This window comes from Ahaetulla prasina, chromosome 2 (genome assembly GCF_028640845.1).
Source record: "Ahaetulla prasina isolate Xishuangbanna chromosome 2, ASM2864084v1, whole genome shotgun sequence".
Taxonomy (NCBI): Eukaryota; Metazoa; Chordata; class Lepidosauria; order Squamata; family Colubridae; genus Ahaetulla; species Ahaetulla prasina.
Genome location: NC_080540.1, coordinates 147,126,230 through 147,153,761, shown reverse-complemented (window position 1 = coordinate 147,153,761; position 27,532 = coordinate 147,126,230). Strand labels below are relative to the sequence as shown.

The following is a 27,532-nucleotide window of genomic DNA, read 5'->3' as shown; positions in this document are numbered from 1 at the left end:
CCGGTTGTTAAATTATTTGAATCCCACCGCTGCAGTGCTTGGTCTGCTCTAATCATCCATAAGCTGTGCTATGGGGTGTGTGGATGGGCAAGTAGAGTAAAGGCCTGAGCTTTGCTCTAAAATGTTGACATAACTTGCTCCATCTTTCTTTCTTTCAGATCAGAATAACTCACAAGAACCAAGCTCCGATGCTCATTGCACCGCCTCCACGTTCCTCCAGCTTTTTTGGCCTGAAAAAGGGACCCCAGGAGACCTAAACGGGGCTTCTGTTCCTTTCCGGGAGCAGCTGCCTCTGCCAAAATGCAACTTTGGGTCCTTGGTTGGGGTATCCTGCTGCTTTGTGCCACAAGGAGAGCCCTGTTCCGTCACTACCGTCCATAGCAAATTAGAAGAAGCCAAATTTCTGTGTAGTACATAAATGGCAAGGCGAGGTCCGGATTTTTAGCTTTTGCAACATACATCGGTCTTGCCAATTTCCTAGTTTGGAGCAGGAGAACTTGGGCTCTCTGCCCTGTTAGGTGCTGCAGCACCTTGTGATTTGGTGGTGCCCTCAGGTTTCCTGCCTGTGCTAGTCTCCCTTTTAATGTGTGGATGCCAAATTCTTCCTTTTTTGCCCACTAAAAAGCCTCTGTAGATTGCTACCTCTTGTCATTCAAATTCTGCTCTTCGTAGATTTTGCTTTTTGCACTTGCTGTAACTACTGAAAGACAATGGTGGCACCAGCTGTTCTTTCCTTCCCATTCTACTTCCTTTCCTCTCCTCTTTTTTTTTAATTTATTATGATTCCATGCCAAGTCCTTCCCTGTACAGTTTTCTCAGAAGAGCTTCAACATGGTAATAAAGGGCTGGACTTGGATTTGTTTTTTCCACCGTAGTCTGTTTTCTTAACTATAAGCAGAAATTAGCTGTTAGACGGTGGGCTTTCCAGTTGTTAAAACGTTATTTGCCTTTTGGTCAAAGCTTGTAGAAAATGAAACAAGGCACATTACCAGATTTCTGGCCCACAAAAGATAGTGAAATGGAATCTCACCATTGGCTCATTTTACTTGCTATTGTGGGAGCACAATCTCAGTCAGGCATCGCTATATGGGCATTAAATAGTAGGGCTGGAGCAGCATTTCAGAAGTCATGAACTTCAACACCCAATCAACACAGCCAGAGGTGAATGATCTCTACAGCAAGATCTGGAGGGCCACAGGATTCTCTCCTCCCCCCCACACACACACACACACCAAGTTCTGTGCAAACTGGCTTTGTAACTGCTTGCAGCCATGCAGCAGGATATGCACATGCAATGTGTTGCAGTCGTACGGAGGATGGAAAAGTGGAGACTGATATATCTGCTCATGATGAAAGCCTCAGTTGGATTTGTAAAACTGTTGCTTTTCCCGCTTTCTTTCAGTATACTGTTTGCAAGAAGGTAATGTAAGATTACACAGGAATAATAATAACAGGGTAAAAGCAAGCATTATAGATTTTCACTGTTGCAGGTTTGATGTTTGATTTAGTCATCCCAAATTCTATCTGTCAAGGACTGGGATAGCTTTTTTTACCAAGTGTGTGAAAAACTTGTTCAGTAAGATTAGGGGACACTGGACAATAGTCAAGAACGCTTTTCACTATCAGTCTTATAAAAGTCAGAAGGCTACCTTTTTATTTTGTTATCGCACATTGTTTATTCCTTTGCGGCACTAGGATTATGCTCTCATTTGGAACATATCCTGAAAAATCAACAGAAGATTCCTAGCATTCTTCTTCAAATGAAATTTCTAGGCACACAGCACTGCATGCAGTGCAGTTGTGTTGTGTAAAGATCCAACATGTTGCAAGACACCCATAAAAAGCAGAACATGATGCAACAGAAAAAGAGTGAAAGAGCTTAATCCCCTCCCTCTGAAATCACCCTCACCTTTTGTTAATTTTATCCCCATAATGCCCCAGGTCTATCTTTTGGAGGGACACGCTTTAGGGGCCAACTGTTGATAGCAAAGAGTAGAGCATTTTTTCCCAAAGAATTGAGAGGAGGCTGGGTTCACCTTATTCCAAAAGACATCAGTGTGGTTTCTTTGTAACTGCGTCCAATCATTGTGCTTTGTAAACACTGGTTTATAGCTTAGTGTGAACCCAGCCAATGTGGTTCAGTCAACAAACAGTAGCTGGGTTGTGAATCAACCATAATTTCTTCAGTAAAACTTCCACTGCTGGTGCTGTGCAGTAAAGAAGGTAGACTGTGGCTTGTTAGACCTGGTTGTAATGTATTGTTTTTGGCCTGGGATGGGAGATAAGATTTCAGATAGTATCTTGGGAGATGCCACACCTTCCTTGACAGATCAGGATGCCAAAAGCAACGAGCACATCATGTTTAAAGAATTAAGGCCTTTCCATACTTCCATTTTTATCCCAATAAAAGTGCAGTTGTCCATTTATTGCATCTAACTTTGTACAATTGTCACAGAAAAAGAACCTGGCACTGCCATTTTTTGTTTAGTGACTCAGAGAATGAAACAATGGAGTTGGTTGGTGTCTGTACTGCAAGGCCATGTGGGAAAATCCATTTTAAACCACAGATGTTTGTCACAGAGGTACAATATGCTGATATCTATGGTTTCCGAGATTCTGGAAACCACTTTGCCTGTTTTCATGAGCTTGGAAACAAACCCTGTGTTTGTGCTCTTGCATGCTCCCAAGTGCCTCTTCCCACTTGAATCAAAAGCCCTGCACAGCCCTAATCCGGTTAGAATGTCAGAACGTAACTGGGGAGACCAGGTTGACATCCCATTCTGCCAGGAGCTACACTGAGAGTTCTGAGATTAAAATGGAAATAAGAGGCAGATGGTCAAGGGCTTCCAGAGAAAAAGCACAGTGTAGGCACTGTTCATTACCAATAATGAGGAAACTTGATATGTTATTTCAGTGTGTTTTAAAAACAACATCAAACACAGCTCTCAACGTAGCAGCGTGAACTGGGAAAACGAAGGGAACATGGAAACAAAAACATTGGAAAATAAAATACATCAGACAAAGAATATTTTATGGCCTGCTGAGCAAGACAAGGCTACTTAAAAGAGTTCGCATTTACAGAGATTTTATTAGATTTTATTGGACTTAAAGATGCTTCTGTGTTGTTATGAAATAAGGAATGAATCTGAGAACTTGCATCCTCTATTCAAATTATAGAAGAGTACGGCGATTGGGAAGTGCTTGAGGGAGAACAAGAGATCTGTCACCAACACTGTAGCAGGAACAAAACAGTTGGTGACACCAGCGTGGTCTCCATTCAGTGCTATGCATTTAGTCTTACACAACCTTTATTCAGTCTTGGTGATAGTAACAGAATAACAGAGTTGGAATGGACCTTGGGGGTCTTCTGGTCAAACCCCTGCTCAGGCAGGAAACCTTAGACCATTTCAGACAAATGGTTGTTGTCCAATCTCTTCTTTAAAATCTACAGTGTTGAAGCACCCAAAACTTCTGAGGGAAGTCATCCCATTGATTAATTGTTCTAATTGTCAGGAAATTTCTCCTTAGTTCTAGGTTGCTTCTCTCCTTGATTAGTTTCCATCCATTGCTTTTTGTCCTGCCTTCAGGTGCTTTGGAGAATAGGTTGACACCCTCTTCTTTGTGGCAGATACTAGAAGACTGCTATCATGTCACCCCTAGTCTTTTCATTAAACTAGACATACCCCATTCCAGCAACTGTTCTTTATACGTTTAAGCCTCCAGCCCCCTAATCGTCTTTGTTGCTCTTCTCTGCACTCTTTCTAGAGTCTCAACATCTTTTTTACATTGTGGCAACCAAAACTGGATGCAGTATTCCAAGTGTGGCCTTACCAAGGCATTATAAAGTAGCATTAACACTTCATGTGATCTTGATTCTATCCTTCTGTTAATACAGCCTAGGACTGCACAGTAATACAGTATTATAAAAGTTTTAATCCAGTTGGGACTTGGGCCTTCACAAAATCTTGGGACTATTGAATTTAATGCTTTATTATTATTTATTATTAAATAACAAGTGTGATTAGAAACCCTCATGAGCTTGGAGCCATCTGAATGGGTTGGACTACTGCTTTCACATCCTGGAACCAGCTTGATCAATGAGCACAAGTCAAGGATGCCTGATGAGGGAAGGGTTAATTAGCAAATGGAATAATTTGTATACCAAAAATGGGCATTGTGGCCCAACTTGGGCAGTAGTTTGCACTGTTGAAGAATTAGTTCCACACCCAGCAATTTAAATAATAACTCTTTCAGCAAATGTTGCTATGATGAATTATTTTTACCTTGGCTGTAAAAAGTACTGTGAAGCTAATTAATTTTTTAAGATGCTCTGGTTCTCGGGGGCTTATGGGTGAGTTGTTGGTCAGTTTGTGGAAACACTGGCCTTACCCTCCCTATAACCATACTAAGCAGGGTTTTCCAGGGAAAGGGGGCTTGGGGCTTGGCTGGCTTTTCAACACTTCATATTAACAACATGTGGGATTTTTGCAGATAGCCAAAGGAATGCGGTAATGCGGTATGAAAAAAGGACATAAGAAAGTAATATATTTTACTGACCTATAACATCATGCAGTGTGTCTAATTTTCTGTTATCACATTCTTGGCATCTTAAAGTAGAGCTGTAATTTTTTTCCATTCGTTTCTGGAGTTCAAACTGCTTTGGGGGTTTTCAGGAAGAACCAAAACCACCTTACAATAATAGGCTGGAATGGGACAAATCATCCCTGATCATTCTAAAATCTTCCCAATCAAAACCTTTTATCAATTGAAACGATTTAAGTGATTTCCTGCCTTTGCGTTTATCTCATCAAGTACAAATAAGTAAAACTTGATAAACTCCATTTTTACTTTCGCTGACAATGATACAAATGTAATGAAGCAGAAAACCCTCATCAGGATGAGTAGCCTCGTTGCACAGCCATGTCAGTTTTTGTTCTTCCCAAAGGTTTTGTTATAGGGCCATGCAGAAAGTCTTCATATTACTATAACAACATGGCTAATCTGCTTTTGGTGGTTATTGTTCCCACGTGGCTTATAGCTGCTCATACAGATGTCCATCTGTACTTAGAAAAGGCAAGACCAGCTTTAGATTACTCAGTGTTAGTAAACCAGTCTTAGATTACCAAACCACCTGTATCATTTTAATTGCAAATCCCCTTCCCGCAATTTCAGAATTTGTAAGGAAGTCCATCCCTATATAACAATTTACCTTCACATATTGAATTACTCTGTGTCTAGAATAGTTTCTGTTTTGGAGTGGGAGTGGTTGTGGGCTTAAATGACTTTCACTCTAACAGATGGCTCGCTCTTCCCACTGCATTCCACAACTTTTCCAGAAATTTAGGACCGCAGCAAACCCTGCCTCGCCTGCTATCCAAGAAACCCTAAGCCAGTGATTGCAAGCCTTTCATGCTCATCTTGTGAAAAATTTGGAAAATGCTTAACTTGACTCTGCTGGTGTATCACACACACCTACACAGACACACACCAAGCAGGACAAATACTTCTCCCTAGGCCACCCTGAGCATAGACAATTGGTGGCACTTCAGGATGGGCATGAAGTAGAGGCCTAGTCACCTAGGCCTTCACTTCAGCCTGAGTAGCACCACCACTACCATTCAAAATGACCAGCATGTGCCATTCCTCAACAGGGGTGCAAGCCTTGGGAAACAGTGTTGTGTGCCACATGGCCCAGCGTTCCCCAGAAAACTCTGTGAGAATGAGGCCTATTTTTAAGAATAGTGGTTGGATGTTGATGAACCTGAAGTGTCGCCCAAAACATGGCATGTCACCTTTGGTACATGTGTCATAGTTTCGCCATCACTGCCTTAGGCCTAGACCATGCCGTGACCTGGGAATTATTTTTCATATAAATTGTAGATTCCTTTATCCACTCTGACTTTGCCTCATACTACTCTCTTCCCAGGCATCCAATTCCAAAGGTATCTCTGAAGTTTAGTCTCTGACTGTATTCTCTGAAGAATATAAAGTGGCTGCAGATATTAATGCTCACTTTATATCAGCCTGTTCTTTCTCCTGTTCTCGGTACGAGCACCTCTTTTTGGAAGAAACGTTTGCAGAATTTGTTTTTTGTGAAATGCAGCCACCCTCATTCTCATTTCCACCTCCAGAATTGCCCAAGAGTGCTTTTGTGTCTTGTTTCTCCTCCTTTTTCTGTCCCCTGGAGCCACCAGTATCCAGTTTGAGCTCTCTTGTCTTGCTCACAATGCAATATCAACAAAGCAGCTAGAAAGCCATTCCCTTATGGGATGGCCTGTTGGTACTGACCAGGTCTAGAACCAAATTCTAGACTGTCCTTCAGCTAGCAAATGGGATGTCACAATCTGACTGCTCTTCCCCACCTAAGTGGCTCACCTTGCATAGACAAACATCACACCGAGAAGTAGTCCATCAAACTCTTGATATATTTGTCATGGTGTATAAAGGAAATACTGTGTTTTTTAAAGAAAAGATGGACAGACAAAAATTACAAAAAAATACAGAGATGCTCCATTGGCTTAAATGATACCAGCCTGCATCTTGTTGGTTCTCTCTGGGTTTGCATGACATGACAACTTAATGTGCCTCTTCCCTGGGAAATGCTTATGCATAACAGCAATATGCTACTAAGGATGTCTTAGAAGCAGGTGTGAACCATTTAATCTGAGTGCTGTCACTTTGTGTTGCTGGTTCCTTTTTTTTTTTTCTTGTTGGAAAAAAATAAAAGTCTGCAATGGCTGATTGGTGATCATGCTGCTGCAGACAAGATAGAGATGATACTATTCTCTCTCATAACTTTCTTGCCAGGATTCACTCCCCCATCTAGTTATGGGGCATAGAAAATAAAACAGAGTTTTAATGCAGCCCCATTTTTGAGGGGCTGTTTAAGAACCTGGCCAGTAACTGGTGAACAGGGTTTTAACCCTCTTATCATTTGTTAGATGACCACCTGGCCAATTGTAGGATGTTAATTTAGAAACGAACAATCCCAAAACTACAATGCTGATTTTCTCCTTTTCCCAACAAAGTATGTCAGAAAGCCAAATGAACAGCTGTCTTGACTCCCTAGGACCAGCGTGGCACAGGCTGAATGCAATTGTGGTGCTCTAAAAAACGACTACACTTCCTTCGGTGCTGTCTCTATCTCCCCACCCAGGCAGGCACTGAGAAGGCACCTCAAAGTGGCTGAGAGTTTACTCAGCTGGCATCAGAAGAGCATCAACTTAAGGGTAATATAGGGGCAGGATTTCTTTTCTGAGTAAGGGCTCAACGCATTCAGTTTTTAGTTTGCAAAGCTTGTTGACTTCCATTTAGATGACGTTGCCACTGAGCAAGGGGCTGCTCTCCCCACTGGCCCTCCGGCCAAACGCCTGGCCAAGGAAAAGGCGTACAGCTGTGCGGTCAGGAAACCAATTCCTTGGAGAAGTGCCAGCAGACATCATGGCCCGTAGAGGGATGTGTCTCAAATGCCTGTAACCAAGAAATACATTAGTAACAATCTTGAATGCATTGATGTTTGAGAGAACCCAAAGCATCTCCATGTTCCTTACTCTGCTTGCTCTTTTGTATAAGAACTCTTAACATTCTTTGTCTGACAAAAGAGAAGAGCTCAACCAGTAAAGATTTAGTCTTCTGCTGTTCAACGGCCCTAGGAAGGATAAAGACCTCCACCAGGTGGACTCTGCAAAATACGACAAGAGTGAACTGGCCGTTCAGAGTGCTTAGTCTATAGTTGGAATCGTACCCAGAAGGCCTAAGGAACAAATTGCAAAATACCATAAGAAGCCCTGAAAAAAACAAGACAGCCAATGTGATTAATCAATGATTAATGAAATTCTGGGGAGGAATATTAGTTGTGTAGAAGCTTCACAGATCAAATTAACTCCTTAGGCAAATTGCCCTTGTTACTCCGCTTTTACCCTAGTAAAGCTGCTCCATCTCTGCTGTTGTCTCCCTAAATATCAAAGTACATCATGGAGAGTTTAATAGTGGGAGGAAGTCTGTACTTAGAGCAGAACGCATTTGTGGCATGCCTAGTTCAAGGATTGTAACTACAAGGCAAACCTTTGCTTGCAATCTTGGAGAGTCACTATCGGTCAACGTCCAGCCAGATACTCTTTTCTCTGTTCTGATGCAGTAACTTAACATGCTCCAAAGATTAATCACCTTGCTATTTCAGATCCATCCCAGATGCCATAAGGACTTGATTTTTGTGGGTGAGCAGCAAAAGCACAGATCCCCTTGCATCATCTCCTAGCCAAAGCAGAATATGAACATTAGGCCAGGATTCAACCCACAGCTCTTGCGCTTGGTTGGGAAATGTCAGACTGTCCTATCTTCAGTCAGATGTTAGTAGCTACTGTAGCTCCTAAGTTAATATATAATATATACATAGTACATTCACTCCTGGCTAATGATGAACGACCCAGATATGAATGGGAGTAGACTCACCGATAGGTATAGATAGCAGCTCCCACCGCAGCAATAACCAGCAGCACTCCAACTACAAATGTTATTTGGGCTGAAGCTTGATTTCTTTCTGCTATAAGAAACAGAGGGATTGCTATTTAGTGGTGCTTATAATAAGGATTGTGTGCTGTTCCTTTAAAAATATGGCACAAACCATTCCTTTAGAATAGGCCTATATTTCTAATGGAAAAATAAACTTGACTGTGAGCAAGTCTACCTCAACCTTACCATACTTCACAAAGGGCAATAAACCAGGAAGAAATTGGTTAACGTGTTAAACCATAACACAATTTATTTTGTTTTTAGCTTAGATGTATGTCAACTTAGCCACTGTAGTTGTTAACTGTGACTTAGAATGATGTATAAATCCAGCTATTGTGTTTGGCCTCTAGTTGTCAGCATACTAGAAGGAGGGATTGCAATAAAACTGCCAATAACATAAAGAGAAACAGAAGGAACTTCGTCTTACAGAAGACTTAGGTCACCATAGAATAGTGGGCCTTACTCTGAACGCTGACTTGGGTGCTGGCAACAGCCAAGGTGTTGGCATCAGCCAGTGAGATGTTGACGCAGTAGAGGCCAGATTGGTTGAAGGCCTGGCGTAAAACAAGCTGGCAGTCTGGGCTTGGCTGAACAGGATTGCACACACTCTCCTGGACTATCACACAATCAGGGTCTGAAACGGTTGTGCAGACTTCTTGGGGGAGGCTACAAGCGAAACAAGGCTATTGATTAGTCCATCCATCAAAAAAAGGCCAGCTCCCTTCCCAGAATCATACATATGAACACTCCCCTTGGCAAGATTTCCACATGACCGCTATGCTATTCAAATATTGCCATTCAAAAATCTTTCCCACCACCCACCAGTCTGAGAGGGGCTTGTTTCACAGCTCCTGTTACTCAATGTCCAATATCTTTTCTTTCTTCCCACATGCTTCAACCACGACTTTAAGAAGGTAGGAATCTATCAGAGTCATTATTTTCAGCTATGAAACCTACCTTCCCTGGCAGGTCACAGTGAGATCTACTGCATTCTCAGCAATAGCGGGCGTTAGTGGTATTACCTGCACAATTTCCACACTCTCTATGCCCTCTGCAATAAAAGAGAACACAGAAGTGTTTATGCAGCATAGATGTCCTATATTTCCCCGCCCCCACCCACTCACCCTGTGAATCATTCCCTTTAAACCTGGCCTCTACAAACCAAAGTTAATTGGAAGAAAATGTTTGGTTTTTCAGGTAACAAGGACGTGGTTCCAATAGAAGAGACTATTGGTAGCTCAGGGTTGAACTGTGGAGTCCTTGATACCCTCCGAAATTGATTATTTGCTTGCAGATGTTTTATTACCTAGCAAAGTAACATTAGCAGTGCACAAGCAAACAACCAAGCTCGGAGAGCACCAAAAACAGCACAAAATAGGTCCTTCCTTTTAGATTTGGAAAACAGAGTGTGGAATGGACATTTTAACTTTCACGGAACACCTCAAGTAACTTTTAGCCCCAAACATGTCATATTATTCTTACCTTCTAAATTATTATTATTGTTGTTGTTGTTGTTGTTATTATTATTTATTAAATTTCTATACTGCCCTTCTCTCGAAGGACTCAGGGTGGTTTACAGCCAACATAAAACAGTATTTATAAATAAAATTAAAAGACAATATAAAAATCTAACTCAAATTGGCTAGCACCTATTAAAATTATTCAAAGAATAATAATAAAACCCCACTTAAAACAGTAGTACGTTAGGCCAACCCTGCGCGATGAAATAAAAAAGTCTTGAGCTCGCGTTGGAAGGTCCGGAGGTCGGGGAGTAATCGTAACCCCAGAGGAAGCTCATTCCAGTGGGTAGGTGCCCCCACAGAGAAGGCTCTCCCCCTGGGGGTTGCCAGCCGGCATTGTTTGGCTGACGGCACCCTGAGGAGACCCTCCCTGTGGGAGCGCACAGGTCGATGGGAGGCTATCGGTGGCAACAGGTGGTCCCGTAAATAGCCCGGTCCTGTGCCATGGAGCGCTTTAAATGTGCTCTGACCACAATTCTCTGCTAGCTTTGAACTTAATATGTGGCAACGATTGGATTGGGGTAGTAGACTGTCTTATGATGATTACATTATTCTGTCATCTTCTAAAGATAGATGGCTCTGCGTGTGGTTTAGGTCCATCCACTTTGCCCAATGATGCCCAACAGCCTCTGGTCTAATTGGTATGGGTGCTCAATGGTTCCTATTACCCATCCTTCCCTAGACTTACGGATGATGTCCAGATTAGTGGCAAAGGTTCCATAACGATAGAGGAGACATCCAGTGGGTGCCTGGCGTTTCACCAGGAGCTGGACCACATTTCCTGCGATTGTTCCTGTGGCAGGCATAACCGAACCCACTGGGTTGATGGCTGCTGTATCTTCAGAGGCATCTATTGAAGAAAAAAATACTGGAAATATATTATAATATTCATGGATAAAGGCTTATTAGTATGCCCCCTTAGCTTCAGATTGTCTCCATCTCAAAAATAGTATTTGCTGGAAGGGACAGCTATAAATGTAATGGACTGCCTCAGAAATTGAATAAACTAGTGCTTTCCAGATGTTTTGGGCCACAACTTCTGACAACCCTTGCCACTGGCTCTTGCCCAAGGCTGATGGCAACTGAAATTAAACATTTAGAGGATACTAAGTCACCATCTCCTGTTTAGGATAAGCAACAGGAATACAATAACTGATTAGAATAGGTAAATGTTGCTAAGGCATAAGGGAAGAAACCTAAAATATTTGTCCTGACAAGTCTGTCCCTTTTGTCCATCTGTCTGTCTGTGTATTCATAATGTCACAGATACATATGCAAGTGGTGGTGCTTATGTTATGACAAGTTTTGCCATTCATCTGGCAAAAAATCTCAATTCATCACAAACATGATGGTTTCAGAGATATTACAGTTTCAGGAAACTGTCCTAGCATTAGATGGGATCAAGCTGGGGAGAGTAGTAGTAGGACGTTCAAGAAAAGGAACACTAGCATGATGTCAGCCCTTCAAAGCAGTCCAGTCTAGGATAGCAAAGTCATGCGGCTAATACTGCTTTTATTATAAGCTCATAGAAACAGAATCTTGGAAGTCTGAAAGTGCTTCTCCTCTCTCTCCCTTTATCTTGTTGAGATGTTTTCTTGGATTACAATCCTGGCCTGGACTCGGCTTTCTTTTATCTGGTCAGTGTCTTGGTAGTGACTCTTCTTTTTGATCCTCAAGGTCATTCCTTCTCCCCATTACATATGCTTTCTGCATATGGGTTGAAAACCTCATGTCCCTCAAATGTTTCTGAACCACAAATCCTAGTAGCATTATCCAGCATGGCCAGCAGCAAGAAATACTCGGAGCAATATGTGGAGGGCCTCATCTCTGCTCTAGAACTGCCTTGAAATTACAGTTTTAATCATTCATAAACAATAATTAATTAATCAATCAATCAATCAAAGGAAACTTTAAAGAAGCTTCAGATGGTCTATTGTTCCCCAAATTGATTTAGATCAGAGTTTCTCAATTGTGACAACTTGAAGAGGTGTGGACTTCAATTCCCAGAATTCCCCAGCCAGCTGTGCTCCCAGAATTCCCCAGCCAGCTGGAATTCTGGGAATTGAAGTCCATACCTCTTCAAGTTGTCACAATTGAGAAACACTGATTTAGATCATTCACGCATCATACTTTTCCCTACAAATAGTTTTCCATTCTTGGCTTCTAAATCTTCCTATGATGACCCCCAACTGGGATTCTTTCTCTGTTCTGTAACTCTACCCTTCACATGTAGATAAAGGCAGAAAGCACAGCCAAAAACAGCAGGCTATTCTCAGAGGCACAAGGAATTTCTTGCCAGACCTACCTGCTGCTAGAGACACTAGCTGTGATAAAAAAAGTTGTTTTGTCAAAGGATACCTGAAAGGATAGTTGTAGGTGCAACAGGGGTTTCTGGGGTGCCTGGATCATTCTCAGGTGCTATTGTAGACGAAGAACCTGGAGCCGCAGAGCCTGGCAGAGATTCAGGTGCTGCAGTAGGTGCCATGGTATTTGGGAGAGATGCAGACATGGCAATAGTCACACCCTCAGTGCCTGCACTGTCTTCAGTTGCATCAGATGATGCAACAACTGCAGGTTCCAAAGAAGCAGCCGCTAAATCTGTTTCTTCAGGTCCAGCACTGATGTTTGCAGCAGGAACTGTGGCTACAGATGTTGCCTCTTCAGTTACTGCTGGCGGTACAGTGGAAAGGACTGAAATCGCAGAAGCCGGGACTAAAGATGCAAAAAATAGGTGGGTTAGAAGAAACAGAATGAGAGGTTACGCAGGAAAGATACTAAACGTAATTTCTATAGGACAGTTACAACCTACTTAAAAACCATATTAAAAGACCCGATTATTCTACTATAATTCCATTAAGGGCTAGTGTGAACCCTGCATTTTATTATTTTATATAAATCTCCCCGTTCAATTTAGCATAAGCTGGTTGTTGATGGAATAAGCTTGGCAATAGGATTGCTTCATGAACCTGGAGTAACGTTTCCCAAATGGATGTTCTCAAGATCTATCAGGCTGTGATTTATGCAGGCTCATCGGACTCCAATACAGGTAGGTCAGTAAATGCTAACAAGGAATGTGAGTGTCACCCAGAATATGGAGCATCAAGGATAGTTTTTGTCTGGGAAAATATATATACTCCCAAAAAAAATTCAGAAGCACTTTTGTGGATTCAAGATTTTAAAACCAGAATATAGATCAGGGTATCCAACCTTGGCAACTTTAAAACTTGTGGACTTCCAATTAAACATGGCTGTCTAGGGAATTCTGGGAGTTGAAGTCCACAGGTCTTAAAGTTGCCAAGGTTGGACACCCTTGATATAAATGCTTCAGGTCTTGATATTCTTGTTATGAAAATGCTTGAATAGTGTTCTACTGTGATCAAAGTGAGAAATTATCCAAATTTGGAAAAAAATTAGGAGCAGAATAAAAACTGAACTCTTTTTCACCTCAGGAACATTTGGTGTTTCCAGGTTTTTTTATTTATTTTAAGAAGCTTCCCCAAATCTCAGCCGCCCTTGGAATGGATTCCATTTATCTGTTGGTCCTTTTTATTCTGTTCGTTGTTAATGTTTTAACTGTTAATGCCCAACTTTTAAAAAAAACATTTTAACCTTCTAATTGTTTTATTCTTCTATTTTGGGCATTATAAGCTGTCCAGAGGCACTTTGTTAGTGAGATGGGCAGCAAAACAAACAAACAAACAAACAAACAACAAACAAGCATCCCCTCAACTTCTACATTCTTGTTTGGACTCATCTTCCAGTGTGAAATGAGAGTGAGATTACATCATATTAAAAAGGGTCTTTAATGGTTTTGAAGATTAGAAAAGATCTTTTAGCTAATCGACAGGGGACCCCTTCACACATCCCATTTTTTTCTAGAAGAGGTTGAAAAACATTGTTCAATGTTCTACTGCTGTAGTACAATGCTGTTGCTCCACTTCCTGTTAAAAGCTCTTAACATTTCTACCCTGGACTTGAATATTCATTCTAGACACAAAACGAATTATGCCAACTCTTTAGTTAGATCCCAATTTATTTGAAAAATACATTTCGTCTTGGTAGAGAACCTGAGTTTGAAATATCTGACAATAGATGGGAGTTTGGCTAAAATCAGCTAAGCAGATCAGTACTTACCAGAAGTCAGCGCCTCTTCAGTGCTTGCCCCAGTGATGCTATTTATAGTGGAAAACACAGTGGAAGCTTGATCTGTAGTTCCACTCGGAGCGGTGGTAGGCATGAGGGTTGTGGGCATGATGAATGGCTCTTCTGAAGTACTGCCTCCACATGAAGCCACAGGAATGGCAGCCTGAACCACCACGCGAGGGCTGAAGGTACCAGCAGAAAGGTAGGTGTGAGTGACCATGGTTGATCGAGAAATCAGGGTCCCGCTCTGGTCACCAAAATCCCAGGAGTAGGAGATGTCGGCACCATGGAGGTATTGACTAGGGTCATGGAGCTGCACAGCAAAGGAGATGGCTCGGTTTCGCACAAAACGACTATCTGTCCCATCGGTATCAAGAAGTTGTGCAATATTCACTTGAAACGGGATCTGGTCTGGGAAAGGGAGCAGAAAATCAACAGTGGGCATGGAAACTTAAATTGGAGAGAATGAGCAACTTGTCAGTTCTTGGTCTCTCCAAGCTTGGTTGTTTTCTTGCAGATGTTTCACTATCAAACAAGGTAACATCATCTGTGCGGCAGCTTTTCTGAAACAAATTTGCGCCATTCCTCTCAGGAATACAATTTGGTTACTCCACAATTAACTGTCTTGTTATCAGTCCAGCAGTTTCTTTTTGTTAATCAAAAGATAGCTGGAATTAGTGTACAAAGCAACTTAGCCTTTCTAGCTTTTATTATGGAACCCTTGGATATCGTTTAGATCAGGGGTCTCCAACCTTGGTCCCTTTAAGACTTGTGGACTTCAACTCCCAGAGTTCCAGAGTTCCTCAGACAGCTTTGCTGACAGCTTTGCTGGCTGAGGGACTCTGGGAGCTGAAGTCCACAAGTCTTAAAGGGACCAAGGTTGGAGACCCCTGGTTTAGATGGCTAAGGGCAGAAGGCAGGAGACAATGTCACATAATCCCTAGATTTATCAAGCACTGTCCTCAGCCGAGTCCATTAATATTTACCCGTGATGCTGAACTGAGATGAGATACCACCAATAGGGATGAATTTCTCACGTCCCCGGTAATGATAGACTGCCACATTCATGGTATAGGAGCCTAAAGCAATATCAGCTGTTTCAATGGTCAATGAGGAGGTGGGACCATCTACCACTTGCCAATATTGCCCTGCAGGGAGAAAAAGAATATGGGAGAAATGCCAGGGTTGAAAATAGTAGGCATAATACTTCCTAAATTGAGAAAGGAAACTGTCCTTCCCCCTGGTGTAATTTAGATCAGAACTGGATGCTTTCCAGATATGGCACCAACTGCTCCTGCAATTCCCAACCTGCATGTTCATTGACCGTCTTTTTATTTGAGATACCTGGAGAAGTAAAGTAGTTAAAGTAATAATAAGTCCCTTTTTCAGTTCAGACAGCAGGAAAATAAGTTAACTTCAAGAAATAAAATAAGAATGTAAAATAATGCAGTAAGACACTTAAGAATCCCCATTGATTAGGTAGCTTATCAAGTATGTTTTCTAGCAGGGATTTGCTGTCAAATAAGCAGTACTTTACCAGAACATTTTTTTGCATGGCCTCTAAAAGCCAACTGCTGATCCCTATCTATCTATCTATCTATCTATCTATCTATCTATCTATCTATCTATCTATCTATCTATCTAAAAAAGTAGATGGCAACCAAAAAGGGCAATGTTTTGGAAAAGACAAACTTGCCTAAATTAACATTTCATTTAAAAGTAAATAAAAGATATAATGTTTCTGGTAGTGGCTAATTAGGTTATCTATCTATCTATCTATCTATCTATCTATCTATCTATCTATCTATCTATCTATCTATCTATCTATCTATCTATCTATCTATCATCTACAATCTGTCCAGAAAAGAAACAATCCTAATCTTATTGATTTTTTAATGAAACTCATATCTTAAAGCTAAATCATGCAAATACAGATGGTTGCCATTTAATGACTGCAGTTGGTTTTGACCACTCTTTCGTTAAGTGGAATTATCACTGTGAGTGAGTGAGGTGTGTGTGTGAGAGAGAGAGAGAGAGAGAGAGAAAGAGAGTTGCTGCAAAAGTCACTAGTTACTGCTTTTCACTCCGATAAAATTCTCTTCTATGGCAGCCTATTTTTTCTCTTTTTTGCCCTCTGACAGAGCAGAGAGATTACTTAAACAACTCATTTCTTCCTCAGCTGCTTTTCTCCACATAACACCACTTTCCTGAAAAGTGCTAACTGCAGGTTAACAAGCTCATCTGTGACCTTAATTAGTTGATTCCAACCCTCCAGTGGTTGTTGCCTGAAACTGACCAGACCTTAATTTCAGAATGATTTTTTTAAAATTATTGTTTTATTTGAGAATGGTTCCTATCTGAGGCAGTCGCTAAACAGGGCTACATGTAATTAGGAAGTAATCTTCAAAGAGAGGTTATTTTTCTCTCTATGCTTTTTTTAAAAAGTAAAACACTTATTTTTGAAGTATTCAAGAAAGTTTTAAGGAAAATCATTTTCTACAGCAGCTCGCTCTATTTATGTGCTGTCCAACACAACAAGGCATATTCTCACAGCTACAGTCACAGTGAAGACCTTCCTAATTGTGCTACATCCAGCGGATTTTCTTTTTTTTTTTAATTTGCATTTATATCCCGCCCTTCTCCGAAGACTCAGGGCGGCTTACACTATGTTAGCAATAGTCTTCATCCTATTTGTATATTTATATACAAAGTCAACTTATTGCCCCCCCAACAATCTGGGTCCTCATTTTACCTACCTTATAAAGGATGGAAGGCTGAGTCAACCTTGGGCCTGGTGGGACTAGAACCTGCAGTAATTGCAAGCAGCTGTGTTAATAACAGACTGTCTTACCAGTCTGAGCCACTCAGAGGCCCTTTTTTATGCCAACTAGGAAGGTTCCTTTACTGCTATGGGACATTTTCTCCTTATCATGTGCCCATTTGTTTCTGTTTTATACATGTCCTGAAACATGTTCAGTTTGTGGCATACGCCATTTCATGATGGTACTGTTTGAGGACTCAACATTGTGCGTTCATACCTTTTATGTGATTAAATACAAATCACTATTTTATTTTGCTTTTTTATTTGCCTGCTCTTATTTTCACTTATGTATATTGTAGATGTTCCCCACCCGAATATCATTAGCATGACAGGCAGTATAAAAATATTTTTAAGAAATATAAACTAACATTTATAATGAGTCACACACAAGCCACCTTATGGCTTAGTGCAATGTATGGATTCAGACACTGTATTAGTTGCTAGGCTGGAGTACAGGTAGTCCTCGACTTATAACTGTCCGAAGTTAGAAAAGCACTAAAAAAATGTGACCTAAGATAATTTTTCACATGACGGTGACAACATTCCCATGGTCACATGATCAAAATTCAGGCACTTGGCAACTGACTCATATATATCATGGCTGCAGCATCCCGAGGTCACGTGATCACTTTTCTGAGAAACCAAGTCAAATAAGGGAAGACCGATTTACTTAACTTCTGTGTTACTAACTCAACAACCGCAGTGAGTCACTTAACAAATGCGGCAAGAAAGGTCGTAAAACGGGGCAAAACTCAACTTGTTTAGCAACAAAATTTTGGGGCTCAATTGTGGCCGTAAGTCGAGGATTACCTGTAATGAAGAAGGAAAGGACTGAAATGCATGGGACTTTCCCTCCCCTAAGTGCCCAAGCAGCAACTTACCCCACGTCTGCCAGACAAAGACAAACTTGCCAGGTCGGCGATCGCTTGGGGAGAAGGGTTGCCCATCGGGAAACACATAATCGGAAGCATCATCCTCTTGGTCTGGGAAAACAGGGTCCCCTTTTTTCATACGGGTGCCTGAAAAAGAGAATGGGATGGAGGAATCAAAAAAGAAATGGTGAATAAGTCTCCGAAAGGCCTCAGTTGAAACCGCAGCTTTCCTATCCCATTTCAATGTGTGCGGCTTACCATTTATGATGCAGTTCTGGCTCCATACTACCCGTCCATCTGGCAGCGCAGTTTGATTACCGGGAAAGCGCAAAGCAATCCTGAATGTGACTTTGGCATTTGTTAAAGTTGGGGCATCGTTGCCAATATCAAATGTCACATTGCCACCTAGAAAGGGGAAAAAAAAAAGGGTCCTAAGTTTCTGATCTATCCCACAGCTGGCATGCACTTCTATACCCCTAATAAAACAGGGCACGGGCTTGCCAAAAATACGTCAGTAACAACTTAAAAGAACATAAGCACATTTTGATAGAGGAGAATATTGGTAGCTCAGGGATGAATCGTGGGCTCCTTGGTGCTCTCTGAGCTTGGTTGGGGATTTTGTTTGTTTTTGTTTTTCGGATGTTGCATTACCCAACTAGGCAACACCATCAATGCTGGAAGGAAGTGGGGTTTGTTCTCAAGGACCCCACAGAAGCACATTTAGAAAGGGAGAGGATAACTGCAAAAAAGACACAGTACATCTCAACGAGGAGGTCTGTGATTGGGTCCCCACCAAGTGACAGACTGCTTTCCCGATGCAAAGATGCTGTCTAACAGTTTTTAATGGCTAAGTGGAATTTAGGCCAGGCAGAAAATGCTTCCTCACAAAGGATGAGCCTTTGACAGTCTTTTTGAAGAAGGACTGCAAGGAGTCCATGGTCACTCTCACCACCAACACTGAGGCCTAGAAACCTCAACTGATTGTTTCCCCTTGTTGTTCAGTCCGACTGTCCTTGCTTCAAACTTATCTCATACCTCGCCAGCAATTTCCCTGTCTGGGATCCCCTTCTCTCCACCGTGGGTAAAGACTGGAGTTCCACGTCTTGTACGCAGAGTATCTCCGGCTCCCGTTTTGCCCCCATCTGTTGTTCCGGCCACTGAACCCTAGAAGAAAGAAATCTGCTTTAATCCTGGCGGCATTCACTTGGAGGAGGGCAGCACTGGTCAAAAAAGTCCAGAGGGCAGACACAACCATGCAATTGAAATACACACACGCACACCCATCTATCATATAGAAAAAGAGGCAGGCTTTAAATGCATAATTGAGTAAGAGTAAGAGAAGAATAGGCAAAGCTGAGGGGGGGCAGAGTTAAACGAGTCATCAGCCTAGAGTCGTTACATTCCCACAAAAATAGTCTAATCCCTCTTGAATTCCATTGACCTTTATCTGGTGTCAATTTAGTACTGAATTCTAGTTGACTACATGTATTGGCTTAAGCAATAAACCTTCTGAACTGCAACTTAACATATAGTCCTGATCCAGGGGTGAAATCTAAAAATTTTCCCTACCGGTTCTGTGGGCGTGACTTAATTGATGGGCGTGGCTTGGTGGTCAGATGACTGGGTGGGTGTGGCCAATAACAATAAATAATAAAAATAATAAACAAAATATAAAAAACAATAAGAGGTACCAAAAACCAACTTTCACACTTTACACACACACACAACACAACACAACACAACTGACTCACACACAATGTAAAAGCAGCTGCACTTCACACAGCCACAAAAAGCTCAAAAACCAACTTTCACACTTTACACACACACCACAACTGACACACACACACACACACACACACAAAATGCCACATACAGCATTCTGAGATTTTGTGTGTTTGTGTAGTTAGAGTGAAACACTACAGAAACACACCAAATCTCAGAAAGCTGCACAAATATTTTATTTTATTATTTTATTTTATTTTATTGTGGACTTCAATTCCCAGAGTTCCTCAGCCGGCAAAGCCAGCCAGCATTTAGTTGATCACTGAGGAAATAGATTAGCTAAGCAATTGATTCTGTCTGGGCTGAAAGTGAAACTGCTTTCGGGCTGGGACAAAAGCCATGCGTTCATCAGTAATGATGAGTAAGAGTACAAGTAATGTTTTGCTGGTGAGGAACTCAGGTGAGATCGCCAGAGGAGACTTAAAAAAATTTTTTTTTTAAGTTTAAAGGCTCTGCCGATCTCAGCTGAGGGGCGGGATCCTCAAAGGCTTTTTTTACTTTTAAAGGCATATTTTGGCTGAAGCAAAACCTTCTTTTAAAAGTAAAAAAAAACCCCTCTGCTGATGGTGTGGCTCAGCAGAGGCAGGGGAGGCGGGGCCAGGGATTTTTGCTACCGGTCCTCCGAACCAGCAGCCGCCATTGCTACCGGATCGCGTGAGCCGGTCCGAACCGGGAGCATTTCACCCCTGCCCTGATCCTTTGTACCTGATAGGTCCTCTTGAATTTTTTTGCCAGCCCTGGTCTCCCAGAGATACTCCTGCTTTTTAGTCTTTTTACTGTCACACAGTTTCTACTGTGTCAGAGATAAAGTTAGGAGCCATGGTATAAATAACATTATCACTATAAAAGTCACTTTTATCTTTCATTGCTGGATGTATAACAACCATATATTACTTTAATTCTGCCAAAGCCTGCCTCTGAATAAGTGAATGAATTTGTATGTTTGCATAAATGGATTATACTTGAACAAAATATGTATTTTATGGCCTGATTAAAGACAATTCTGAGCTGGATGGACAGCCAAGGGATGTTCTGGTGTTTTTTACTTGTTGATTAATTACTTTCTAGCCATCTTGAGCACCCCCTCCCCCATCTCATGCTGAGCCTGCTCAAATGTCCTTGCATATGCTGGGTTCTCCCCAAAATGTGCAAAGTCTTTTCTAGAAAGCTATACTCTGGATTTTAGGAACGGATCAATCTTCAGCTGTAATATCAGGTTATGTTATGGTTTTCCATATTTTTCACTTAAAGGAGAAAAGTGACATAAAATAGCACCAGGAAGTAACACAATAGGACCAATGGTCTCTTATCTTGAACATCGGCATCAGAGGTGGGTTTCAGCAGGTTCTGTCCAGTTCTGGAGAACAGGTAGCGGAAAATTTTGAATAGTTCGGAGAACCAGTAGTAAAAATTCTGACTGGCCCCACCCCCATCTATTCTCTGCGTCCTGAATCCCAGCTGATCAGGAGGAAATGGGGATTTTGCAGTAACCTTCCCCTGGATTGGGGAGGGAATGGAGACTTTACAGTATCCTTCCCCTGCCACGCCCACAGAACCGGTACTATAAAAATTTGAAACCCACCACTGATCGGCATAGAGGGGTTAATGGAGCTAACTGGGATGGCAAAAAAATTGACTGCTTTGCTCTGAGACCATAATTCAATTAAATTACATGCAACCTGGAGACCTTTATTTCTTACAAAATAAAGAAAACAGTCAGCTTTTGATTCTGGATTCTGACAATGAGAACAGACTTGACTAAAGAAATATTGCAGCTTTTTAAATACAAGGTTATTTATATTTGATAACTTACTATCGTTTATATGAAATTAAGAGATGGACATTTCATGACTACTGGCTTTTAGTATATAGACTATGAGTATTTTAAGGTATAATATATCTCTTTAAACTAAGATCGCAGTATTGTTAATACCCGTGTACTAAAAGAAAGTCAGAGGTCACTTTTGTTATACCAGTATTTGTTTGAAGTATGTTTTTGTTACTTTATTGTTTTGTCATTCCCTTTCCTTTTTATGTTAGTCAGTATTTTAATGTATAATGTTAAAACTTAACAAAGTTATTATTTAAAAAATAACAGCGGCAGCGAAGGTAGCACATGCAAACCTAGTTGGCTTTTGAATAGCTTGGCCAAGGAATATCCTCCAGTAGGCCATAACAGTAACAATATCTGTTTAATTGATATTAATTTTAATACATTTAAATCTCCTAAGTGTAAATAGCCTCCTTCTTCTGGAACTCTGAGAATGAGATGGGTGGTACCAAAATTTGATAAATAAATAAAAAATAACGCTACACATTATAATTTCAAGACAATTTTCGGAAGGCTTCTGGGGCAGCATCCAAGGCTTGAGAGCTGTATAGTGCCACACCCATATCACCTTAATGTCCCAAAAGTGCTTTTTCAAGAGGCAACTGGCCTTTCTGGTTTTTCTTTGAAGACGTTTCACTTCTCATACAAGAAGCTTCTTCAGCTTCAGCTTTAACTGGATGGTGGGGAATGGATCCATCCAGTCAGAGCTGAAGAAGCTTCTTGGATGAGAAGCAAAACATCTTCAAAGAAAAACCGGAAAGTCCAGTTGCCTCTGAAAAAGCACCTTTGGGACAACCATGACCTGGAGGACTGAGAATCTCCATAGATAGGAAGCTTGTTCTTGCCCCTGTGGTTGTATGAATCAGTCTCTATTGGAAGGAAGAAGGGGGACAGAGGTGGAGTTAGGCAAGCTTTAGACCTGTAGCGGCTGACCTTCCTTACTACACAGTGGCTATACAGGCCTGCCTCAGCTGAGAGTCACATGAAAGAGCTTGAATAGAGGCCGCCAAGACCCATGTGATATGAGCCCCCCAGTACTGGGGTGGGCTGATCTGTCACATGCTGTCTGCACCTACAGCAGAATAAAAGAAAGACTTGAGTACTTAGCCACGTCACTGGCAGTGGGGAGAGACAGCCTAGAGAAGGGTGTTCCAAACTACTTGTGGGAAGCAGAGAATGTACATAGAAAACTACAAAGAAAAAAAACCCAGCATTTGATAAATGTGAGCAGATGGGTTGGTTTCCCAGGATTTTACCGTTGGTTACACAGGCTGCTCCAAGACACTTCTCTTTAAAACAAGACAAAACGAAACTCCCGCTGTCCTTTCAGTTCTCCTGACTTCTCCTGGTAAAAAGGGAAGCAATGGAACTCACCGCAAAAAAAAATCCCAGATTAAACGAGAAGCTGCCTCAAACCTAGTCAGTCATTTCATTCAGCAATGTCTACACTGATCTTCCCTACCTGCTGAGAAGGGCTGTACTTCAATTCTGGCTGGGAGTTATTGGGGTGTTGAGGGTTTATCAGATCTGGAAAGTATCAGGTTGGGGAAAGCAGATTCTCCCCAGGATTCATGAAAAATTTTTGCCCATCTCTCTGAAGATGTTTCAGCTGGCAGCAACATCTGTTTGATCTTTGGTCATGAGATATAGGCAAGGTCATACTTGAGCAGTACTTGAATGCAAGATCACCAGGAAATCTTAGGACTAAAAACTAGATTTGAAAGTCAAAAAAAATATCCTCAAAGACAGCAACAGTAAGTCACTTAGAAAATTAAAAAATAAAAATCTTTACTTGGGGATATCGTGGAATGAATTGAATTTGGGATTTGCTGCATGTAAAATAGATGTTATAATACAAAATGATGGGCCTTTTCCTCCTCCTCCTCAGACTCATGTCCACTAAATGCTAACTTGTGCTAATTCTTAATGAAGTTGCTATGAAGACCCATGTCTGGAAACTTCCCTGAGGAAAGAAAGGAAGCACTCACAAAGGATACACAACCACAACCAGTAGCTGAACATTAAAAGACTGTTAAGATTTAAAATGGAAGTTCCTCCCACACACCCGCTTTAACACAATCGGAGTGACTAAAAATTGGATCCGACTGAGCAGGGTGAGACTCTCCTTCGTCAGTCTTTAGCAAATTAGGCACATACATTCCATACCCCAAACCAGCAAAAGAGGATTAGTGAGTCTTGTCTGCCTAGACAAAAATCCAGATCACCACGAGATTTGGCTTTGCGAGAGTTGTGTGTATGTGCATGAGTGAGTATGTAACATAACTATCAAATTAAACCAAAGTTCCAAGGCAGCTTTGGAGTGGCAAATAAGCATCATTATTTTTCTCACACTGTAAGGAGCCAAGTAGAGTTGAATTACTCCCCCCCAAAAATAACTCCTTTGAACTCTGGTGCTGGAGAAGACTTCTGTGAGTCCCTTGGACTGCGAGGCGATCAAACCAGTCAGTCCTAGAGGATATGAACCCTGACTGCTCTTTAGAAGGCCAGATCCTGACGATGAAACTGAAATACTTTGGCCACCTAATGAGAAGGAAGGACTCCCTGGAGAAGAGCCTAATGCTGGGAAAGATTGAGGGCAAAAGAAGAACGGGACGACAGAGAACGAGGTGGCTGGATGGAGTCACTGAAGCAGTAGGCATGAGCTTGAATAGACTCCAGAGGATGGTAGAGGACAGGAAGGCCTGGAGGAACGTTGTCCATGGGGTCGCGATGGGTCAGACACAACTTCACAACTAACAACAACAACAACTCCCCGAAAACATTTTATAAGAATTTTGAATATTCTAGAACTGATCCAAATATTATAACTAGAGCAAATTAGTTTTTCTTTTGATGCCAATAGTTTTTTTCCTTCCAAGGTTGCCCTCTAAGTTAAAAGGATTTTCTAAGTTAGACCTATGTCCCAGGGAATCAGTTTGGATTCTCCATTCATTGCCCCTCACTGCATGTTGTATTTGCTCACTGTTCCTTCTGCAAAATCTACCACTGCCATTCATACATTAGCACCTGTGAAAGGAATCAAATCTAATTTGATCTGTAGATGCACATGCATTGGCTCCAGGCAATTACGAGTGCTTCCTTGTTGGAGGGAGTCTTCCCGGCCGCCTTGAAAGAGGCGGTGGTGAGACCCCTCCTCAAGAAGCCTGCCTTGGACCCGGCTGTTTTAAGTAACTATCGTCCGGTCTCCAACCTTCGCTTTACGGCGAAGGTTGTAGAGAGTATGGTGGCATATCAGTTTCCCTTGCACCTGGATGAAACTGTCTATCTAGACCCGTTCCAGTCCGGTTTCCGGCCCGGTTACAGCACTGAGACGGCTTTGGTCGCATTGGTGGATGATCTCTGGAGGGCCAGGGATAGGGGTTGTTCCTCTGCCCTGGTCCTATTAGACCTCTCAGCGGCTTTTGATACCATCGACCATGGTATCCTGCTGCGCCGGTTGGAGGGATTGGGAGTGGGAGGCACCGTTTATCGGTGGTTCTCCTCCTATCTCTCCGATCGGTCGCAGACGGTGTTGACGGGGGCAGAGGTCGGCCCGAGGCACCTCACTTGTGGGGTGCCGCGGGGTCGATTCTCTCACCCTCTTGTTCAACATCTATATGAAGCCGCTGGGTGAGATCATCAGTGGCTTCGTGTGAGGTACCAGCTGTACGCTGATGACACCCAGCTGTACTTTTCCACACGGGCCACCCCAATGAAGCTATCGAAGTGCTGTCCCGGTGTCTGGAAGCCGTATGGGTCTGGATGGGGAGAAACAGGCTCAGGCTCAATCCCTCCAAGACAGAGTGGCTGTGGATGCCGGCATCCCGGTACAGTCAGCTGCCGCCCGGGCTGACTGTTGGGGGCGAGTCATTGGCCCCAATGGAGAGGGTGCGCAACTTGGGCGTCCTCCTGGATGAACGGCTGTCCTTTGAAGATCATTTGGCGGCCGTCTCCAGGAGAGCTTTTTACCAGGTTCGCCTGGTGCGCCAGTTGCGCCCCTTTCTAGACCGGGATGCCCTATGCACGGTCACTCACGCCCTCGTGACATCTCGCCTAGATTATTGCAATGCTCTCTACATGGGGCTCCCCTTGAAGGGCATCCGGAGACTGCAGTTAGTCCAGAATGCGGCTGCGCGGGTGATAGAAGGAGCCCCTCGTGGCTCCCGGGTGACACCTATCCTGCGCAGACTGCACTGGCTACCTGTGGCCTTCCGGGTGCGCTTCAAGGTGTTGGTGATCACCTTTAAAGCGCTCCATGGCATAGGGCCGGGCTATTTACGGGACCGCCTTCTGCTACCGAATACCTCTCACCGACCCGTGCGCTCTCACAGAGAGGGACTCCTCAGGGTGCCGTCAGCTAGGCAGTGTCGTCTGGCGACACCCAGGGGAAGGGCCTTCTCTGCGGGGGCTCCCGCCCTCTGGAACGAGCTCCCCCCAGGACTTCGCCAACTCTCGGACCTTAGAACCTTCCGTCGTGAACTTAAAACACACTTATTCAGGTGCGCAGGACTGGATTAGATTTTTTAGCTTTTAAATTTTAAATTTTAAATTTTATACTGATTTTAATTGGTTTTATTATTTTTAGTTCAATTGGCCGGCTAAATATTTCATTTTAAAATTTATTTTAAATTCATTGTCTATCTATGTATTTTAATATGGCTGTACACCGCCCTGAGTCCTTCGGGAGAAGGGCGGTCTAGAAATTTGATTAATAAATAAATAAATAAATAAAATAAATAAATAATAAATAATATTTAAAACAAATCTCATTTCATCTAATTTAATTTCATCTACAATAATGTTTTCCTGATAATATTTTTTGTTAAAAAGGAAAGTTTGAAAAACAATGGACATCTAGATTTTGCATGGAACAGAATTTAAGGCATTTATGCATAATAAGAGACGTTCTTTGTTGTACCTTGATGAACGTATCTTTTCTTTTGTGTACACTGAGAGCATATGCACCAAGACAAATTCCTTGTGTGTCCAATCACACTTGGCCAATAAAATTCTATTCTATTCTATTCTATTCTATTCTATTCTATTCTATTCTATTCTATTCTATTCTATTCTATTCTATTCTATTCTATTCTATTCTTTGTATACTGTATATATAATAAAATGCCTCTGAAAGCTTAACTATACTGTAAGGATTTGTGTTCCTTTGATCCCTGTGCTAAGATATCTGAACTTACCTTGTGATGCTGATGACAAGACAATAAAGGAACAGCTATTAAGTCTCTTGAGCTCTGAATATTTTTGAACAGCAAGTCCAACACAGAGAATATTAAGAAGATCATATCTTCTCATCGTTCCCATCACCCATCTCTTTCCACTTACGACTGTATGACTGTAACTTTGTTGCTTGTATTCTTACGGTTTATATTGATATTGATTGTTTCCTGATTGCTTATTTGTACCCTATGGCTATCATTAAGTGTTGTACCTTATGATTCTTGATGAATGTATCTTGTCCTTTTATGTACACTGAGAGCATATGCACCAAGACAAACTCCTTGTGTGTCCAATCACACTTGGCTAATAAAGAATTTCTATTCTATTCTATTCTATTCTATTCTATTCTATTCTATTCTATTCTATTCTATTCTATTCTATTCTATTCTATTCTATTCTATTCTATTCTATTCTATTCTTGTGCATAAGTGAAATAGATACTACTCAAGGGGTTACCTGAAAGCAGAGTTGAGGCATAGCTCAGTCTGATCTTTGGAAATAAGATGGCATACAAGGTTATAATTTAAGGTGGGGCAAACTTCTGTGGGTAAAATAAACCTGATCTCTAGGAGAAAAATTGGGTTCCACTTACTGCGTTGAGCTGAAATAGTAGCCAGGAGAGCCCAAACAGCAGCCCATAAGAACCAGATCCGTGACATCGTCAAATCTCGACTTCTTTGTAGTCTCTTGAACAGTTGATGGCAAAAGAAGGCAAGGAAGATCCTCCAGCTATTAAAAAGGGAGCTCATTTGCATGTACCCACCTCTCTTTGGCGCATGAAGGCATTGCTTTCTTTCCAGGAAGGGGCTTTCCCCCT

At 41.9% G+C, this 27,532-nt stretch overlaps 2 protein-coding genes across 9 annotated transcripts in view; one reads left to right on the top strand and one right to left on the bottom strand.

The window, feature by feature from the left end:
* DGKA (diacylglycerol kinase alpha) overlaps positions 1-6,785 on the top strand; it is a 98,843-nt gene extending 92,058 nt beyond the window's left edge. For all 5 annotated transcript variants that reach the window (XM_058166041.1, XM_058166042.1, XM_058166039.1 and 2 more), the window contains one exon: positions 159-6,785. In XM_058166041.1, the coding sequence (XP_058022024.1) occupies positions 159-257 (99 nt within the window). In that variant the 3' untranslated portion in view covers positions 258-6,785. The remainder of the gene's footprint in view (positions 1-158) is intronic.
* Positions 6,408-27,465, bottom strand: PMEL (premelanosome protein). Of its 4 annotated transcripts, none has more exons than XR_009153111.1 (13): positions 27,308-27,465; positions 18,903-19,031; positions 18,126-18,272; positions 17,877-18,014; positions 15,161-15,322; positions 14,166-14,585; positions 12,390-12,743; positions 10,720-10,881; positions 9,469-9,562; positions 8,975-9,177; positions 8,452-8,539; positions 8,167-8,253; positions 7,355-7,470 (listed from the first exon to the last, which is right to left on the bottom strand). XR_009153111.1 is itself a non-coding variant. In XM_058166044.1 (12 exons), exons 1-12 carry the CDS (start codon positions 27,462-27,464, stop codon positions 7,311-7,313), a joined length of 2,217 nt encoding a protein of 738 aa, XP_058022027.1. In that variant the 5' UTR covers position 27,465; the 3' UTR covers positions 6,408-7,310. The 4 variants fall into 4 exon arrangements, 2 of the variants coding, with proteins under 2 accessions (XP_058022027.1, XP_058022028.1); XR_009153110.1 differs by having other exon boundaries at positions 7,358-7,470; positions 8,452-8,542; XM_058166044.1 differs by lacking the exon at positions 8,167-8,253 and having other exon boundaries at positions 6,408-7,470; positions 8,452-8,542.
* Between the last annotated feature and the right edge of the window lie 67 nt (positions 27,466-27,532).

Bases quoted from the DNA above. Each gene is read 5' to 3' on its own strand.
- PMEL (XM_058166044.1), bottom strand. From the start codon at position 27,464: ATGAGCTCCCTTTTTAATAGCTGGAGGATCTTCCTTGCCTTCTTTTGC. The intron at 8,543-8,974 runs GTAAGGCCCACT...TGTTTCTTATAG, and splicing joins CACCCAAGTCAGCGTTCAGA to CAGAAAGAAATCAAGCTTCA. The intron at 7,471-8,451 runs GTGAGTCTACTC...TCTTGGTTACAG, and splicing joins GCTGCTATCTATACCTATCG to GCATTTGAGACACATCCCTC.